Source organism: Oryzias latipes, chromosome 10, assembly GCF_053564925.1.
Source record: "Oryzias latipes strain Hd-rR chromosome 10, Olatipes_Hd-rR_3.1".
Taxonomy (NCBI): Eukaryota; Metazoa; Chordata; class Actinopteri; order Beloniformes; family Adrianichthyidae; genus Oryzias; species Oryzias latipes.
Window position 1 is genome coordinate 22,654,055 of NC_136246.1, and position 19,005 is coordinate 22,673,059.

Consider the following 19,005-nt stretch of genomic DNA (forward strand, 5'->3'; position numbering starts at 1 on the left):
TCAGGGGAGAGAAGTAACATCGCTTCCTTCATAACTGAACAACAAGAGATCTGCGAGGCCTGTCCAAAATCCTTTTAACCCTCTTCACCCTCACATCCATCCTCCTCCTCGGGGGAGCGTTCAGGGTGTGAATAAAAAATCTTGTTCTGAAAACATAACAAGCCCCCGCTGCCAGCTGAGCTGCTGTCCTCCCCGTGTTGCTTTACGGAGAGGAGGCCACCTGAAAATCGAAAAGCTGTGTACACTCGAAATGAAAGGCTAAAGGGGCCGCAGAGGTCGCGTCCTTTTGGAGACGGTGTACGCTCACACGGAAAAGATGAGGCGCCAGGTGCAGCTGGTGAAGTGTCAGGCGGTGCTGGGGCTTCCAGCAGCATGCCAATTCGTGGCCCACACAGCCCCATGACTGGCCTGCAAATCAATACTGAGCTTTATCTCTGTTTGGAAATCCGGATCAACAATAACACTTGCTGCCTCGAGATCAGGTTAACGTCCATCAGACCACAGCTGCTGATAACAGGCCAAATTATTATTTGTTGAATCAAATCCGGTTCTTCTTTTTCTTTCTGGGCCGTGGAGACCTTTCAGAAGGTTGGATTTGTAGGGAGTCCAAGGATATTAGCATGTTTTTGTGGGCACGTGTTTCTCTCCAGATCCCCTGGCAGCCCGTCCATCTCTCTGACTTGCAAGCCCATTGTTGTGATTGAATGGTTGCAATTAAAAGGTTCTCCCAGGTTTCAGCCCTGCAGCGCTCAGAGTCCGAAGAAAATAAACAGACTCGATTGCACTGATAGCGGGGCAGATCTTCGGCCAAAGAGTTACAAAATGCCATCAGAGGTATGAGGCAGATAATGTGGGAGATCTGTGGAAACATTGGCTGATGCTGTGAGAGGATTCTGCTCTCTGCTTGGACAACAATGGCTGCTGCGCAGGACACCATGAAAACAAGGTTGGAGTTGAGGGATCCTGCCGGCTCCAGAGAAGCAACGCGGCGCCCAAGGACCCGTCCTTGAGATGCCAGCACTCCATCCGGCCCAACCTCAGGTCAGGAAGCAGCTACTATCATGGAAAGGATATGGAAGCAGGCAAGGCTCTTTCTTCTGGAGCTCACGACCACAAGTCTGTGCACGGTTCTGAGATTTGATGAGCTACTTTGAAGCAGTTATCACATTTTTTTTTAATGTTTCCACAAAGGTTCTTAGAAGTTGTTCAAATTTTCATTCCACAAGAAAAACTTTTCTGAACCCCAAACTGGATTTCCAGCTCAAATCTGAAGACCTAATCAGATTAGGGGAACTCAATATGTTGTGGATTATCATGGTGTTGATAAAATACTGTCAACCTTTAATCATCTCTTTTCTTTGTTGGACATCAAGCGTTGTTTTGGTGGAAAATTAAGAAAAGACTTAGAGAACCACGACTTCCTGATCCCAAACCATAACATTTTTACCACCATGCCTCTAAATTGACACAAGGTTTCTCTAATTAAAATAAATTCTAAAGCAAAAATTTTTAAATTTAAAACAACTTTACACAAACAATACGTTATTTAGAGCCTGTAGCATTAAAATATATTTTTTTATTACCTTAACGTTTGATTGAATACCTTCCAACTGATTTATTAAAACATTTACTGTTACTGTTGACTTAATTTTAGATGTATGAGATGATTTTTTTTAATCTAAGTAGTTTTTACTGGAAGTGTGTGCTGGGCTGCATTTCCTGGTCTAGTTTAGAATCTTTGTAACCTGAGAATCTTTTCTGTTGCATTTTTAAATGCACTATTTGAGATTGGATGCCCTATTACATTCCAGAGGAAAGGGCTCCTTTTTGCCAAGCAAACGTTGGAATCCAGGAGTTTTTATGGAGTAAAAGTTGTTTGTTCTGGAACAAATATAAATCTCCTGTTTCTGATGTATTGGTTCAAAGGGTGTGAGATATTCTAAATTCTGAAGGTTTTTAAAGCTGATTGTTCTTGAAATGACAAACCCAACCGCCAAAAAACTGTGATAAGCAAATTGTGAGTTTACAGGAAAGGCATTGCTCATTGTGCCACCTCTTCAGTCAGGAGAGCAGGCAGCAGCATCCTGCTTTTGCATGCCCCAGAGGCCGCAGACAAGCCCACTGTCACTCTGTTTGTCTGACCTTTCACCTGGCGAGGGGAAACAGGACGCCGGTGCGCTCGTGTGTTTGAGAAGATAACCCGCCCGCCCGCCTTTTCTTACTGTTTCCGTGTCAGAGAAGCCTCGAGCGTTCAAAAATTCCAGTCCAGGTGCAGCGGAGTCAACACTTCCCCCTCCGTTTGGTTTAGTTTGTATGATTATCAGACACAGACTGACCCGCTCTGTATTCTGCTTTGATGAAACTTAATAACATCCTTGATTAGCTCGAGTGGTGCCGCCTTCAAACTTCCCCCGCTTATGAACGTGCGTTGGGTTGCAGCAACAGATCGGAATCAAGCAGATCTGGTTCATAAAGTTTTTTTTTTATTTTAATCTTCCGATTAATCGTGACAAAAATCCTCTTTGCTTGAAGAAATCACACACCGGTGGTAATATACAGCAAGTAAACGTCATTACAAATTTGGCACAAATGATAAAATTGAAGAGTAAGGCTAACAGGAAACATTCCGAACAAGAAATGTGGACTTTGAATAAAACACAAACATTTGGTTGAAGATTTTTCAGAATAAATCTTCATTTTAAATCCAAGTCATTTGCTGAACCTAAACAGTTCACTACAGAAGCTGTGATTTGATATCAGATTTTTATTTATTTATACTGTTGAATTAATATTACCGCATCTAACATGAAATCTGTCATTTTCTGAGGCACTTGGGCTGATTGTGAACTGAAAGAATGACAAACAAGTGCAGCTGAAAATAAAGTGCTCTTCTGACATAAAGGCGTCTTTTAAAAGCTGAAGTGAAGCGTTCTTGGTCGGGTGTGAGGAAGCACGGCCCCTCAGTATTGACGGACTGCAGCTAGCCATGCAGGGACTCAGCGGGGTGATGCAGGAGCTTTATGGGCTGCAGGCCGTGTCTCCCGTCACTGATGCACGGGCTGAAGAAGGGGAACACTTTGCCTCTCGGCCCGTTTTTGAAGGTGTAGAGCAGGCTCATGTCGTCGGCGTTGTAGAAGGACACTTTCCTCTCGTCGCAGTCTAAGTAAACGCCGAGCCTCTGCGGCGAACAGCTGACCTGCAGCCTTGTCCACGGCTGCGTTCCGGCCCAGTACTCGCTTCGGTTGCGCAGCCGCAGGGTCCAGTAACCGTTCTCGGGGCTCAGCTTGACCCGGGCGCGCCTGTCCACCGCCTCCGACGCCACGCCCAGGTCCCACTTAGCGCTGGAGCCCACCTCCACCTCCCAATAGTGTCGTCCTGAGTGGAAGCTCTGCGCAGCCAGAACGTTGACACACTGGAGGAAGCGCTTGCTGTGACAGGCGTGCTGGGTCATGAAGTCACACTCAACCGCTGCCGTTTTGTCTCTGGAGACGTGAATACTTGGGTGCGCAGTGTCCACATCGAACGTCAAAGGAGACAAACCTTTGGAGAAAGAATTAAAAAAAACATCAGTCTGTATTTTCTATAATTAAAGCACATTGTAAATTGAATTCTGGGAAAAGGCTCGTCATCCTGAACCTGCTAAGACACATTCTTACGACCCTCCAGACATTTCTGCATAATTAGTCGGTATTCCAGCAGAATGAGTTTTGGTCTCACATCAGGCCTGAAGTTACCTGGCCTCAGAGACTTGAACATCCGTCTCCACGTCATGTACTGCAGCGGAGCCAAGTATCTGTTGCTGAATGCATCGACATCAAAATGATGGACCCGGTCCACATGGGAAAAGGGTCTGTCAAGGGAAAAAAGAGATCTATTGACCAAAACACAATGGAAGCAACACTTATAAACATGATGTTAGAACATTATAACATTACGTTACCATATAAAAGAGCAAATCAATTACTGGACATATATTATCTCTTTGATTTGACAAAATAAGAATTTTTAGGGTCAGTAATAATCAAAATGGTTGTAAATAATGAAACATTATTTATTCTACCTTCTTTTTTTTTATCACCATTTCTTTTGATTTTAAGAAAATATTAAGCTCTGCTCATAGAGCTCTGGTCTTTTTTTCTTGTTTGTTTTTTTACTTAAAATGTCTGCGTATGTTTTATTTAGTTCACCTGCTAAGCAGCTTGTATTATTTCTCTAGTTTTATATTGTTCTAACATTGTGAAGCACTTTGTGAGTCGCTCTCTGAAAAAGAGCTATAGAAATAAAGATTTACATACTCAATTGTGATACACCTTGGAATAAATCCTTAAAAACATTGTCCATACCTTCACTTTTTACACTCGTCTTTCCTTTGTTTTTGGATTAATACATTTTTATTTTGTCTCTACACTTTTGATCTTAGTAATAAAACACAAAAAACATAGATTGTGAATTTCTGAAGTACCAAAAAAAAGACATTTACTATTTGGAATTGAGTCTTTAGAAATGTTTCAGTTTTGGAATTAGTGTAATGAAAAATATCTTTAAAAAGGAAGTAGGGGTTGTTCTAAAAAGATTTTTTTTGTTTTTTGTTAGCCTGTAAAGCACTTTGCGTTACTGTTGTGTAAAAAAGTGCCTTGTAAAATTGCCAATAAAAACAATTTTAAAGATATATTTTTAGAAGACATTTTAAAGTAGTAAAAAAAAAAAACTTAAAAAGGCCCTGGACCACATTACCCAATAGCGGTCTGTTTATTGTAGAGATGATTTTAAAATGATTTTGTTTTGCTTTGACCTCTTCTTCCTGTGCTTCAGACCAGCTTTTCCTGGAGGGACTGAAGTCCAGGAAGCAGCTCAAATGAGAGCCAGCTTTTTTTTTCAACAGCTGCACCAAAACTGGAACAACTTTTCCCACTAAACGATAGAAGAGCATCTTCACTGCCTCATGACTAGGGATGGGTATCGTTAAGGTTTTAACGGTACTACTACTCTTATCGATACTGCATATCGATAAGGTATTTTAACGGTACTCTTATCGATACTTTTTGAGGACAAAAAATAAATAACAAATTAAGAACATAAAGTGTTTTATTTCCTCATTATGCAACACTTTTTTTAACAAAAAATGTTACTTTATACATGAGAATGTTCCAGACAGGATATTCATTTAAATTATTTAATCTAATTATTTGTATTCTTTATGAGAGTGATGTTTCCTTTAATCTTTTGTCCATTTTCCACAACCTTGAATAGACTTTTCTGTCTGTCAAACACCTGAGTTAGGATTGAGTGAGATGATGGAAACAAATTCACTTTGATGCAGCCTCCTTTCTATTTATTTATTTTTGTTTAAATCCAGTAAACCCAAAAAATTATATTAATTTTACGGATGACAACTATCATTAGTCATTAATTATCATTAAGTATTAGGAAGCAGCTGATAGTTTGTCACGGGTCTGGAATCATAAGCAGTGAATCTAAGCCCCGCCTCTCTACCTGTTTGTTTTGTGTAGAACACGCCGCTACAGCGTGTTCTACACAAACAGCGCAACATGCGGTCATCGTAGTAGCAAGGTGACAGCATGGGCTCCTTGATGCCAACTTCATTAATTTTACGCAAAACGGGTGTTCTTAGTCTAGGGCGCTCACGTGTCGCCACTAACTGTGTGTGCGCTGCCTTGTCTTGTGTGTGTGCGAGCGCGGCGCGTGCCGTCTGAACAACAGCCCCGCCCCCCGTGCACACAAATAGACAGGGCTCTCCGCTTCAACGAGAATACCGAAATTAACATCATCATTAATTAACGGAAAATTGACTGACTTGGTGAGTGAAATATGGCAGAAAATGCTTGTGGGACACAAATAATTAAAAAAAAGAAGTAACTTCTCCAGTACCGATAGCAGAACCGTTCAGGTCAGATCTTAACGATACTGCGGTCTTGAAGAATGTGGCCCCGGGGCTGGTTCAATACCGGGGCACGGTACCCATCCCTACTCATGACTAGAACACCTCTCATAAACGTATAACTTTTAACTGGCAGAAAGCTGTGTTATTGTTGGTTTGAACAAATATTGTGTGTATTTGTTTAAGCTGCGGTTTTGTTTAGATGACTCAGTAATCTGTCTGATCTCTTTTTCTCAGTTTAGTTTGGTGGAGTAGCAACAAAAACTTTAAAAAAAATTGAGAATCTTACCTCAATTGTGGCAGCTGTTGGAAAAATAAAATAAAAATAAGTTTAAACCCAATTTTCTGTTTTTAACAAAGTTGTTTATTTTTAAATTGACTAACCTCTGCTGGTTCAATGTTATCCACTGCAGAGCTAAACTGCTGCAGCACTTGCATGTTTTCCTCCAGATCTGTTATGGCAGATTCCGAAGCCTCCAGGTGGCGCTGTACCTTCTCCAGCTGCTCCTCCTGCTCTCGTGTGACCTGCTCCAGCATGGAGGTTTTCTCCTCTTCCAGAATCTGATGGAGAGCTTGGAATTCACCTTTGATGCGTGTCTTTATGTCTGTCCCAACCCTCTGATGCGTAGAAAAAGAATTTCTGTTAGATTGCCAGAAAAATATATAATTTGAGCTTTTTTAAACAACTAATATGTTATAAGATAACTCAAACGTCGCAAATGAGAAATATTACATTAAAATGAACAGCCAATGCAGCGTCTTTGAGATGATTGACATTTTGATCAGTCACACAAAAATGGGAAAATTCGAGTTAAAACTTCTTAAATAATTATTAAAAAACATAAAACACAAGGTTAATTGTACTGTCAAAGCTTCAAATTGTATGTTCTATCTTATTAAAAAAATATCTTCAGAATAAAAGCTGCTCTTTTTGGGCTCACAGGCCCCTTTAATCCTGTAAACCTGCAAACTCTAATGCCACAATTTTTTAATGAGTTTGGTTCAAGTGATTATGAAAGAAGTCCTTGTTTGTTTATTTGTTTTTCTCTTTCCGTGACGAGTAATTTCTCCTCTGTGAGATTAAAAAAGATTATTTCAACCACCTAATAGTGAGTTGGGGGGGTTTTGCCGAGATGTAACTGCCTCAGGGGTAAAATTGTTTCATTTTCAAAATAAAACCTTTATAAAATACTCTAATACTCTATAAATCAGCTGCTGTTTTGAACTGATGTATATTTAATGTACATCAATTCAAAATAGATTTAGTATTTTATTTTTTAGAGAATTTCATGACTCAAAAAGAGGCGGGATAAATAATTGGCCAAAAACTGATTGGATTTCTATTTTTTGGCATCAGAATATTCTACCTCGATGCACTTTTTTGGTGTGTATCTACGTCTGCGACTATGCACACATCCTGCAAATAACAGGTTCTGTTCAGTGCTACCAGTCTGGATCCCCAAAGAGTGAAAGTGCGTACGTTTATGACATTGATGAGGTCTTTGTCTTTGCGGACACCAAGGATGAAGTTCTCTTTTCTTTGGCGGTGGCTCTCCATCATCTCCCTGAGTTTTTTCTGTAATCAAATCAAATCAACCTTTATTTATAAAGCACTTCTCATCCATGGTGACACATGGGGTCTAAACCAAAATAAATACTGAAAAATAGAGCCCCAACCCCACCTGCAGTATGGCAAGCAGCACAGAAGCTTCATTAAGACCAAAACAAAAAAATATGCTGCTTAAGCATATTTGCACACCGATCAGTAAAAACATCCCAAACCACAGGCCTAAAAACCAAACAGTTTCAATTCATCTTCCTCTCAGCAAATATTTCCATAGTAATCCCACTTTAGATTGAAAACTTCTTGGCTTTCAAAAGGAACAAACAAAGCAGACATCAGAAGTTAATGATCAATCTGTTTCACCCCCGTCCAGCCTTTAAGCTCGCACTAACAGCTGCCGTGTGCCGCCTTATCATTGCTGCAGGGATCAATATGGTTTCCTGGAGAAAATGCAGATAAGTTCGCCTCCGTGATTTCAAAACACGGAGAAATGAACAGCCTTCACCGCTGGGGACGAATCAGTGACGCTAAAAAGGGCAAGTTCATGACCAGGACTGAATACTAGACTGTAGAAATGCATGTGGCGAGGCAAGATGTCATCCAGAAAAGGTGGAGGGTGTGGCACACAACACGACTCAACCTGCACAACTTTATTTAAATGCAAAGAAAAAATGAAATGAGAGTCCATGCTCACCTCCAGGCTCTTGGTGTAGGAGTCTGAGGTGGTGGCACGGACCTTCTCCACCATAGCCGCCACCAGGAAGTTGGTCTGAAACTGTTTGGAATGGAACTCCTTGCGGCACTGCGGGCAGCTGACGGGTCCCAGAGTTCCCCTCCAGTACCTGGAGATGCAGGGTTTGCAGAAATGGTGCATGCAGGGGAGCATGACGGGCTCCCGGAACAGATCACAGCAGATGGCACACGTCAGGTCCTCCCTCAAGCTGCCTTTGGAGGAGGAGGATGGAGCAGCGGCAGCCATGATGGAATGGATCTCCTCTCCCAGATCAGTCCAGACGGAGAAGTGAAAGTAGAAGCACCTTTCCTCTTTTTCTGAAAAAACAAAACTCTTTATGCCAACAAATATGTTTCTCATTTCCTCTTCTAACACGAGAGAAATGTTGGACTAAATGTTGCGCTTGATGTGCCCTTGCACCCGTTAGATTAGGGCTGCAGCAGGTTAAGCAAAAACACTGACAGTCAGGCGAGTGTCACGCGGGCTTCCGCGAGCTAGCTTACTTCGGTGTTGTTGTGGAAGTCAAACTTGAGTCTTTTGCTCCCGTGTCTGTGCTCAAACCGCCTTCAACCCGCTTTAATAAGATCAAAGCCGAAGCTAGAAACTTCTCATCAACGTGAAAAAACTTACGTGGTCAAGATACGCTTCAAAGTCCGTCGCTTGTTTGTCTGATCCGCTCCTGCGCAGCCTGGTCCGACGCTTTCGAATCTGCGCGTGCGCACACCGGAAACCCCCCTCCAGCTGAGGGCTGATGTTTTGGTGTCAAAGTTTGCTGACATGAAAAAAAGCTGCTGCCTAAGCTTTATTTCCACTTCAACAAAACTTCCTGGTTCCACGTTCCTTTTTTTTTTAAACTTTGTTTTGACACAAATAAGAAAAAAGTCACGAGGAATGTCCAAACATCAAAGTATGACACAGAAATCTTTTTTATTATTCATGTTACTGTGTGCTATCTAACAGTTTTACAAGTGGATATTAAATGAATCATTCAAAAAGGATTCTTTGAGGCTCAGTCATGTTTACTTTTTGACAATGGAAGGTCCTATTATCTTTGTGGGAGACAGAGATTGTACACCTATAGTTTTTTTTTAATAGTTATTTTATTTATTATTATTTTATTTTAAATAAAGCAGCATGACATTGTCAAATTTGAGCAGATTATTTGTCACTACAGGAAAAGAAAACACATACAGAAAAAAAAAACATCATACACCTCATTGCAACTATTAAGATATAATTTGATGATTTACTGAGGACAAAAATATTCAAGTTTAAACAGATGACAACCTGTAAATACAAATAAAAAGAAAAACATATTTCGCACTACAAAAGCTAATGAAAATGGACTTTTTTTCTTTACAAACTCAAAATTGTGGCCCTTCTCCCGCTTTTTTAAAGCATTATAACCTGTTGTTCCACACTGTGCGTTTTATAAAAAATGAACACAAGTCAACATTTCAAACCAGATTAGAATGTGTAATGTTAAAAAAAATCACTTAATATTATGCATCATGCATGGTGTATTTACTCTACCCAGCTGTTGACTCTTGCACTTTTTCCATAAAATTCAAAGAGGAAGATGAATTCAGATGAAGTTGTAAGAGCACCTGTGGTTAATTCAGGTCATGCGTGCAGTTTTATTTAACAAACGTGGAGAAAAAGAAGGGTGAGAAACAGTTTGGCTCCTGCATGCGGCAGGTCTGACCGTATTTTGCAATAAAAGATATCTTCCCTCTGAGGCGTCATTGAAACTTCCCACACGGCTGATTACCTCTCCTATCCAATATGCAAACTTCAGACAGTCCATCCTTTTTAATCAGGAGCTTCAATCACAGGCGACTGAAAGGCTTGCATTTGCATTACATAGTGTCCAACTATCGAGCGAGAAACTGGAAAAGCAAAAGGGGAAACGGACAAATTGGATTTTTGTTTGTCTGTCTGTCTTTCACCCCCACATTTAGTAACTCATAAAACCAGCAAACAGTGAATAATAAGGTCAGGATTCCTGCTGTTTCATCAGATGGAGGGAATGGTCCTCAAAACAGAGATGGAGGCTAATCACACACTTTTGTCTATCTCAAGAACCAGGCTTAATTTCCCGTGTTTTGCACGAGTTCTTCAGAGCTCATCTGACTTTCAAATTGGGTTCGTTTATAGAAATGAAATTTAAGATAAACACAAGAAAAAGATGACACATTTGGTTGTCTATTTATTCTAACGTCTGATTGATTTGAGTGGAAATTATCCAACATTAAAAGAAAGAAAAGGAAATACATCAGGTTTTAAAAAGCTAATTTAAATGGTTCAACCCTTCTCCTTTTTTGGCTTCAAAATCAGAAGAGAAATATTTCCTCATTATTCTATATTTGTAATGGGAGCAATAAAGGAGATCTCTGATAGACAAGGAGACTTTCTAATGATCTTGTGATTGGAGTAAGAGCTCCTTGATGTGTCCACAGTGTTTATAAGGAATTCTGCTCTTTTTTCAGATGCCAGTTGATCAAAAGAAGTCAGTTTGATGCAGTCTGGAGGGTTAGCTGTTTGTGGCTGAGCAGATCAGTGGAGTTCAGCCGCTGTTGCTGTGAAGGGGAACATTCAGAACCTGTGTCAGTGAAGCGCAACAGAAAAGCAGAATATTTCATCCACATATGAAATTGGAAAAGTTTGTTTTGGAGAGGTTCAGTCAGAGTCCAGAGGTTAAAGGAATAAATAAAAACACTGAAGAGACGAGGAATACAAATGTTTTAGGCTGACAAACTTCCTTTCTTCGTTTTTTCATATTGCATTCAATGTTCTCTGCTTTTGTTTTCCTCTTCCATAATTAATGATGCAGCAGCAGTTTGTACTGAGTGTTGAGGGTTTGTCCGGCGCTGATGACTGCACTGGTCACGATGTCAGGAGTATTATCGGTGACACTTGTGCAGCTTATAATTTCATCTGACTAACAATCTCTTCACACAAAGTTGAAATAAGTTCTGCTTTGATGCAAAGTTTGCAACCTTTTTTCAAGTCATAGTGAAGAACAAGACTCAATGCAACCATTAAACCACTAATTTCTATTAAAATTGATTAAAAAATAAAATAAAACTGTTGATCCAAAAGTTGACCACCTTTCAGAGACAAACATTTGCGTATATTTCCTGTTGAGTAATCCTTTAGTCATCCTCTCCCAAACCCCAATAAAAACCCTAATTTTACAAAATAATTGTGTTATCTAAAGAAAGCAGTAAATTGCTAACTAAGCTATATCATTAAATTTCACATTTCTGCATGAATTAGTTAACCTTTAACCTCTTCATGCCATAAATTTAGAGTTCTATTTAATTTTAGCACCACCTTAAAGGGAAAAAAAAATATGTGGAAAAAAACTTTTTTTTTACACGTACCGGTAATTGGAAATGAATCCAGGCATGAAAGGGGTTAACCTGAAAAAAAGGAAACTTTCTTGAGTGTTGTACTCCTCTCAAAAATTATAGAATGTTGATTGAGGTGATTGGCAAAAATGATAAGACACAGATGGAAACGTTCACATTGTGCTGTTGACATCAGATTTGTTCAGCACAGCTCCAGAAACATAGAAAGTAGCACAACTGCAAAGGTTGAATTTTTTCTTTAAAGCCAAAGTCACTTTTATTTTTTGTGAAAACATTAATCGTTTCTGATAGGAGGTAACTTCAGCCTTAGATGAACCTTATTTTTTTTTATCATGACACATTTAATAAATAAAGTCTATTGATTCATCTGTGTGTGCCTGGTTTCTTGTCAAATGTTTCCAAGTTTGATTTACATATGAATAAATTGTGATTTTAAAATGAGTTTTCAGTTAAAGCTGTGTCAGAAATTGCATTAAATTCATTTAAAAGATGGATTATTCCTCTCCAGTATTTCACATGAAGAAGGGTTTGGGTGTGGCTTTCTGTTTAAAGCAGCCTGACTGATGCTCAGCAGAGAGAAATGAGGAGAAAATGATCAGAAGAACCAGGATCAAACCCATTTGCTCCACAGATATGATCGCTGCAAAGTTTTTAAAGCATGGAGAGCAGGGAGAGAAACGGAAAGCATTTTGAACAGGTTGGGGAACTACAGATAGAAAAACCAATAAGGGAGGTTAGTCAAATTGTAATGACATTTTTATGTCTTTAGACATTAGGCAGATTAAAACAGTGGATGCTGCTCTTTAACGTGAGATTTGCGGGGTGCATTGTTTGCATGGATCTCCGGTGACGGCCCCTGCGTGGCACAGATGAGTACGCACACTCGGAGTCCGGCGGATCCGTCTCAGTAACGCTCAGCCGAGCCACAAGATGCTCACCTCGGGCTGGGAGGAGCTTCGGGATTTTCCTCACTTGTTTCTTGCCATTCTCAAGTGAAGGGTCGTATTTCAATCGAGAAATATAATAGAAGGTGAGTGCATTACTAAAGCACTTGGGTAAACTTTGAATGGATGATGAGATGGTAGTTTTGTGCCAACAGTGTCTGGCGCGTAATAGTCTCTTAACGCGCGTGTTATTATGCAACGGCGTCATCTGGAGTAATTGAAAGTATCATGTGCGTAATTTGGAGTTGAACAAATCTTTTCAAGATTGTTAGTGTCCAGGTGATTTGGGGGAATGTACCGTGTCTGCAACGCGCAGTGCACGTGACTAATCGATAAAAATGAACGGTAATGATATATATTTAGAGCTCATTTGGAAATCTCTACAAGGGTGTCAATGAGTGGATCAAATGGGCACAAATTTACGCACGAACGAAAGCTTGATTGACAATAGAATCGGTCATCATTTTCATTCCGGCAGGTGCGCCGGCAAGTGACAGAATTCTAATCCAGAAAAAAAAACACATTTGACAAACTGCTGCTCCCTGTACAGCAAAAATGTCGCCACAAATATATGCTTCATGGTTTCTTGGTTTCACCGCAAACACCTCAGTGTCGACGACCAAGTCCATGAAAACTGTCTATGGCGCTTATTTTAATTCTGAGAACGATTTTCCACACAAGTACGCACACTTAAGTAAACCTCCTATCAGGTGCAAAAGAGCACCATCTGGTTACTGTTTTTTTGTTTTTGTTTTTATAGATGGGTGGCACAGTAACATTTCGCTCAGTGTACCAGATTTTAAAGTTGCATGTAGCACAGAAAGAAGCTCAGTCAACTGTGGTCCATCTAATGTTTTGTCAGCTTGATCCCCTGAGCAGCAAAGACTGTCTTTCACCTAAGAGATGACCTCTCACCAAACCATGCCCTGGTTTGCAGCAGCTATGAAACTGAACGTAAAAAGATTTTTTACACAAAACATTCCAATTAAAATGTACAGACAAATAATTCCTCATTACTAGAATATGACTGGTTCCAAAACATCTCTCCCAAGTTGTAATTTATATTCTTAAAAAAACATTATTAGACTGTCAGCGTGTTTTTAAAATAACATCCACTCTAGCAGCAGCTTGCTGCTTTACCCTTAATTAACAGACATTACACTGTTTCTATGTGCATCTTTTTTTTATTCTGCTCAAACGCTTAAAGTTGCGACTCGGAGGCTGAGAGTAAATACCAGTCTGTGGCATCTAATGATCGAGCTCTGATTTTTGTGCTCTCCTTATCACTGCTCCCAGCATCCTGCTCCTTAATAATAGTGCAGGTGTTCCTTAGAGAATTGCAGACATCCAGATTACCTGCTGAGTGTAGAATAAAGAAAAAACTCAAGATAACTTTGGCTTGATTTCTTTTCTTTTCTTGTTTTTGGCAGGTTTTGAGCACACCTGCACACAAATATCTAATTTGCTATTATTTATGTAACACAGACACCAGTATTTGATTTTTTTTCCAGTTTTTAAGAACAACCACCTCCTCTTGTGCAATCAAGGACTATTTTTTCGTGCAATTAGAGTCGCATGGTTTCGAGAGCTCTCTTATTCTCGTGCACTTTGTCGTTGATCTCAAGTTGAGAGTAACATTTGAAGCTGAAGCTGAATACTCTTTCCTCACATAGATAATTATGGTTCGTTTCATTTGGTTCATATTTTACAGGAAATGACTGATGCTCTTATATCTATTGTATGAAAATGTGTTTTTGATGCTGATTTGTCTCTATTTAAGCGGGATTGTCCACAATGAGACAGACAAATGTTTAGAAAAAGTAGTTAAAGCAGTTCCACACAGGCCAAAGCTACATAAACACCAGGCTTTCTTGAATGCGTGTTTAGCCCATGTGTTCACAGTGGACATGCAGTGAGGGGCTTCTTCTTCTTTTCTACTTCTTCTACTCATGTCTGCCACCTAAAGTTGGAAGAGGTTTTGTGTGAAATGTCAAAGCGGTGCAAATCTCGCAAATCTTGCTCCGGATTTTTCTTTTACAGCTCTATTCCGATATTTGTAAGACTTGGGGCCTCATTTATAAACGTTGCGTACGCACAAAAGAAGGCGTACGCCACTCTCTACGCAATAGTTGATATTTATAAAAAGCAAACTTGACGGGAAAATTTGCGGTCCTTCACGCAAGCTCTGACCCAGACGCACAAAAACGGGTAAAATGAGAAACGGCGACACCGTCGGCAGATAGAAGAAACACGTGAAAGTGAAAATGACAATACTGCCTCTCATAAATAACATGAAGACTTCACAAAGCAAGTCTTACAATTAACAGCCTACACGAACACCCGTTTGATCGATCAGCAGTGAAACAGACAAAAAAATTCAAACGAAAATTACAACAGAAATTCAAATGAACACATATTTGCAAAAAGAAAAGTGAAATATGTTCTGCAATATTGGCATGTTGTGCAATTCATCCTCATAAATAATATAGTTAACAGAACAAAATAATGTACAAAACTGATATTCTCGTCAGTGTGTCCGTCTGGCGGAGCAGATATAGGTGCATTTAGATAGATAGACAGACAGACAGACAGACAGATGTATTAAGTGTCCACTGGGGAAAGTTGTTTTCATAGTAAAACATTTCTTCATAAGGAATTATGGTATTCATGCATATGCCTTTAGTTTGTTTTATTTTTTGATAAAACAATGTATGGCCTATGTCTCAACCATTCAGAAAGCAACAAGAAATTACATTTGCGCTGATCAATTTCCCATTTCCACGTCGATTATTACCGACATCTGTAGCTTGTCAGATGCAATTAAATGGATGGAAATAAAATGCCCCATCACAATGCGTAATGACGCACAATGGCTGATCTTGCGCTCTTAGAAGATGTGGCAAATGGAAGAATTCGGAGTGAACGCATCTTTAGACAGCAAGAAGACTTGCTGGCAAACGAGGACGAGTGGCTTATTAGCCGGTTCCGACTTCCTCGAGCCGTCCTGTTGGACCTCTGCGGGCTTTTTATTTCGGCCACGGTCCGAGGTTGTGAGGCTACAGCATTTACGGCGTCTACCACCGTTTGCCACTCACGTGCCTTTTTGGTATTAGTAATGCCCACACTGTGCCCTCCAAACAACATTCTTCTCCTCTTTTCCACCTCGCCAATGATAACTTCTACTTCACATTGAGTGAAGTTACGTTTTTTTTCATTTCCTCTCTGTGTTTGCTATGATTTCTCAATCAATGAATATTAACTTGTGGGCGTTTCACGGACTATTTATGGGCAACTATGGGCGTGTCATGAAGCCGCAAAAGCTGCGCTACATTTAGAATTGATTGTGATTTATTAAGGGAAACATCCGTAGGATGTGCGTGCGCACAGTTTTATAAATCCGAATATTTCTGTGCGTACGCACGTCCTATGTTTCATCCGAACGCCACTTCTAACGCAAATCCTACGCAAAGTTTTCTAAATGAGGCCCCTGGTGTCATATAATTTCATCTGAGCACAAACCCCAATTATTAATTTGTCCTTCATGATCAATTTTCCAACTGTGTATGCTTCCGTGAATTAAAAAGGACGCCATCCATGCGTCACTACCAAAACTGACTCCCTGGTTGGCCAAAGTTTAACCTGGTTTAACTTGCAACTTATATTCAATGGTCACGTGATTTGTACCTAGAGTCCGAAGGTGGTCGTAAAAAAATGCACAGGTATACATGAACGTGAGAGTTTTTAACGTAGAAGCCCGAAATGGGCTTTTACGCGCGTTGCAAAGGACTGTGTGAATATAGCTTCAGAGCCAAATCTAACTTGGAATTTAATACTTTAGAGGAGAACAGCAAGGTGTACTTCTTAGGCAAAATAAAATCCAAATAACAAAACAAATAACTGGTCTAAGACAGAAAATGTTCAGGGAAAAAGAAGTTATCTAAAATGATTGTACCATGAAGTGCATGAAGTCAAAGTTTGTTTGTCTTGTCTGAAAATCGTCTTTCTTCCCTCTACTCACCAGTAAAATGAGTCCACCAGACACGTCCAACAGCTCCGGAGAGGGGGAGGCAGGTGAAGGCAATTTTCAGCTGAATGATAGCATGGGTTTACACCAACCTGGTTTCCACACTGACATCACTAAACATCTGGGAGTTCAGATCACCCTGATCACAGCGTACTCCCTGATCATCCTCCTGGGACTTCTGGGTAATTCGCTCGTCATTTACATGATCATTCGCTACAGGAACATGCGCACCGTCACCAACTTCTTCATAGCCAATCTTGCCCTGGCAGACCTTCTGGTGAACACTCTCTGCCTGCCCTTCACTCTGGTGTACACTCTGTTGGACGAGTGGAAGTTCGGGGCGGTCCTATGCCACATGGTGCCCTTTGCTCAGGCCCTGAGCGTGCACGTGTCCATTCTGACCCTCACAGTCATCGCTCTGGAGCGCTACCGCTGCATCGTCTTCCACCTGGGCCGCCGTCTAACCTGGCACTCCAGCCTCCTCATCATGGCCTTTACCTGGACCGTGTCTGCCGTTCTGGCTGCACCGCTGGCCATTTTTAGAGAGTACCGCCAAGAAGAGATCCCCTCCATCAATCTGCGCATTGCTGTCTGTTCTGAGAAGTGGCCCCATGGGACCAGCAGGGATGGCGTCATCTACAGCCTCTTCATGCTCCTTCTGCAATACATCATACCTTTAGCTGTCATCAGTTATGCTTACATATGCATCTGGGTCAAACTGAAGAACCACATCAGTCCATCCAGCCGGAATGACAACATCAACCGGCGCAAAAAGACCACAAAGATGTTAGCGCTGGTTGTGGTGGTCTTTGCCACCTGCTGGCTGCCTTTTCACGTGTTCCAGCTAGCCAGTGATCTGGACCTGGTGCTCCGGTTTGAGGAGTATAAATTCATATACACCGTGTTCCACGTTGTGGCCATGTGCTCAACTTTTGCCAACCCGCTCCTGTATGGGTGGATGAATAAAAACTACAGGAATGGGTTCCTCATGGTGTTCCGTTGCGAGGACAAACCGGAATCCTTCCACCCAGAGGGATCATTTAGGACGCGCTCCGTTAGAGGACCGGCTTTAAACAGTCGTAATGGAGTACCCCCTCCCACTGCTGTATGAGAGGCCCAGAGCACGAACACAGCAGACATACCTCCGTCACGAAGAGAAAAACCATTGGGATCCAGAGTGGATCAGAGCTTTGCATGCAGAATCCTTCGTTCCTTGTTAAATACATTTATTAAATGAAACGTGTGTTTAAGATGTAAATGATTTTGAACCCAGGAACAATGTTCTCATGTACAAGCAACATTTTTCTTTTGGTGAGTAATGTCCAGCTCAACTCTTAGCACAACGGAGGTTGAATTTTTCACACTATAGCTGCTGGCTGTTCATTGTATTTGGATAATTCTCACTTAATTAATCCAAGTACTTTGTTTTGGATTGGTGACAATGTTCCGGCAGTGCTACATACGATCCTCTTCCAAGAAATCCAGTTGGGGAGCCTCTTTAATTTTCTGTCCGAACAGGAAGCTAATTGTCTTCACCTGGCAACCAGCTGTTCCTGATTAGATGGACCTTAGGGACTCTGCTTTTCAGACTGTGCAACTGTAAAACCGGTGACCTGTGCTCAATGAGAGCAACGCACCGTTGATATCTTCATTACGGAGGCTGATCTGAGGAGATGTAGAAGGAATGTGTGATTCTACATTCATTACTTTGCTGCTAAAGTGCTCTTTGTTGGTGGTCTTCGAGGAACAGGAGACATTAATCAAATACAAGGCCCCTGGGCGCACATTTTCAGCCTGGGCTGAACCAAGATGTCCTATGCCTGATTTGTTTATCAAGAAAAAAAATATGGTTTGTGCACCTATATCTGATAAAGTGAGCTCTGTGTATGTGTAGCAGTAAATGAAAAAAAAAACCCTGAGTGTAAAGTGCAACAGAAAATAACCTATTTAGCAGCATGGAACGCTACGGATCCCCTTAAAGGACATTTAATAAGAAAAACAAGTGAAGTTAATAGGAAAAAAAATCTGGCTGGTGTGCACCAGTTTTTTTATTTATTTTTTTTAATACTTTTTTTCTTCAATGTCTCTTTAGGGGCTCCTTAGAGCTGTGACTACATGTCTAAATCTTTTTTAGTCCAGTGCATGTGCATTTGCAGTGGGAAAAAACATGAAATCAAGTGCTGTACTTTTCACAATATATTCTAAAAACACACAGGGGAGAATGGTAGTAAATTAATCCAATAAAATGTTTAATGAGTGTGGCTTCTACAATGTCTTATAGATGATATTATATATATTACTCACTTCTGAAGTTGTTCTCACCCACATGTTCTGCTGTAAGCTACTTGTATGTACTTTAAAATTATTCTGGAAGATCTGTCAGCACACGCGCGCACATGAGCATAAAGTATATGTGCAAAAAGAAATGCTTTTTCCATAGTTCTCTGCTGCCATCTAGTGTCCAAAA

General features: G+C 40.6%; 2 protein-coding genes across 4 annotated transcripts in view; one reads left to right on the forward strand and one right to left on the reverse strand.

Annotated features, from left to right (window-relative positions):
- The window catches only part of npy7r (neuropeptide Y receptor Y7), a 76,225-nt gene extending 57,430 nt beyond the window's left edge, over positions 1–18,795 (forward strand). The window contains exons 1-2 of one of the 2 annotated variants that reach the window (XM_078953614.1): positions 12,436–12,600; positions 16,536–18,795. In XM_078953614.1, coding sequence (XP_078809740.1) covers positions 16,540–17,649 — 1,110 coding nt within the window. In that variant the 5' untranslated portion in view covers positions 12,436–12,600; positions 16,536–16,539 and the 3' untranslated portion in view covers positions 17,650–18,795. Of the gene's footprint in view, positions 1–12,435; positions 12,601–16,535 lie in introns of those variants that run through there. The other variant, XM_078953615.1, reaches the window with a different exon arrangement.
- trim105 (tripartite motif containing 105) lies at positions 2,462–8,964 on the reverse strand. Of its 2 annotated transcripts, none has more exons than XM_011492158.3 (7): positions 8,827–8,964; positions 8,158–8,513; positions 7,380–7,475; positions 6,284–6,517; positions 6,189–6,202; positions 3,735–3,850; positions 2,462–3,540 (listed from the first exon to the last, which is right to left on the reverse strand). In XM_011492158.3, exons 2-7 carry the CDS (start codon positions 8,440–8,442, stop codon positions 2,981–2,983), a joined length of 1,305 nt encoding a protein of 434 aa, XP_011490460.1. In that variant the 5' UTR covers positions 8,443–8,513; positions 8,827–8,964; the 3' UTR covers positions 2,462–2,980. The 2 variants fall into 2 exon arrangements, with proteins under 2 accessions (XP_011490460.1, XP_011490461.1); XM_011492159.3 differs by having other exon boundaries at positions 8,700–8,842.
- Positions 18,796–19,005: the final 210 nt, after the last annotated feature.

Excerpts from the sequence above, each read along its gene's own strand:
- trim105 (XM_011492158.3), bottom strand. The coding sequence starts at position 8,442 with ATGGCTGCCGCTGCTCCATCCTCCTCCTCCAAAGGCAGCTTGAGGGAG. Across the intron at positions 7,476-8,157 it reads CCTACACCAAGAGCCTGGAG|AAAAAACTCAGGGAGATGAT; the intron begins GTGAGCATGGAC and ends ATTTGATTACAG. Across the intron at positions 6,518-7,379 it reads ACCTCATCAATGTCATAAAC|AGGGTTGGGACAGACATAAA; the intron begins GTACGCACTTTC and ends TCTACGCATCAG.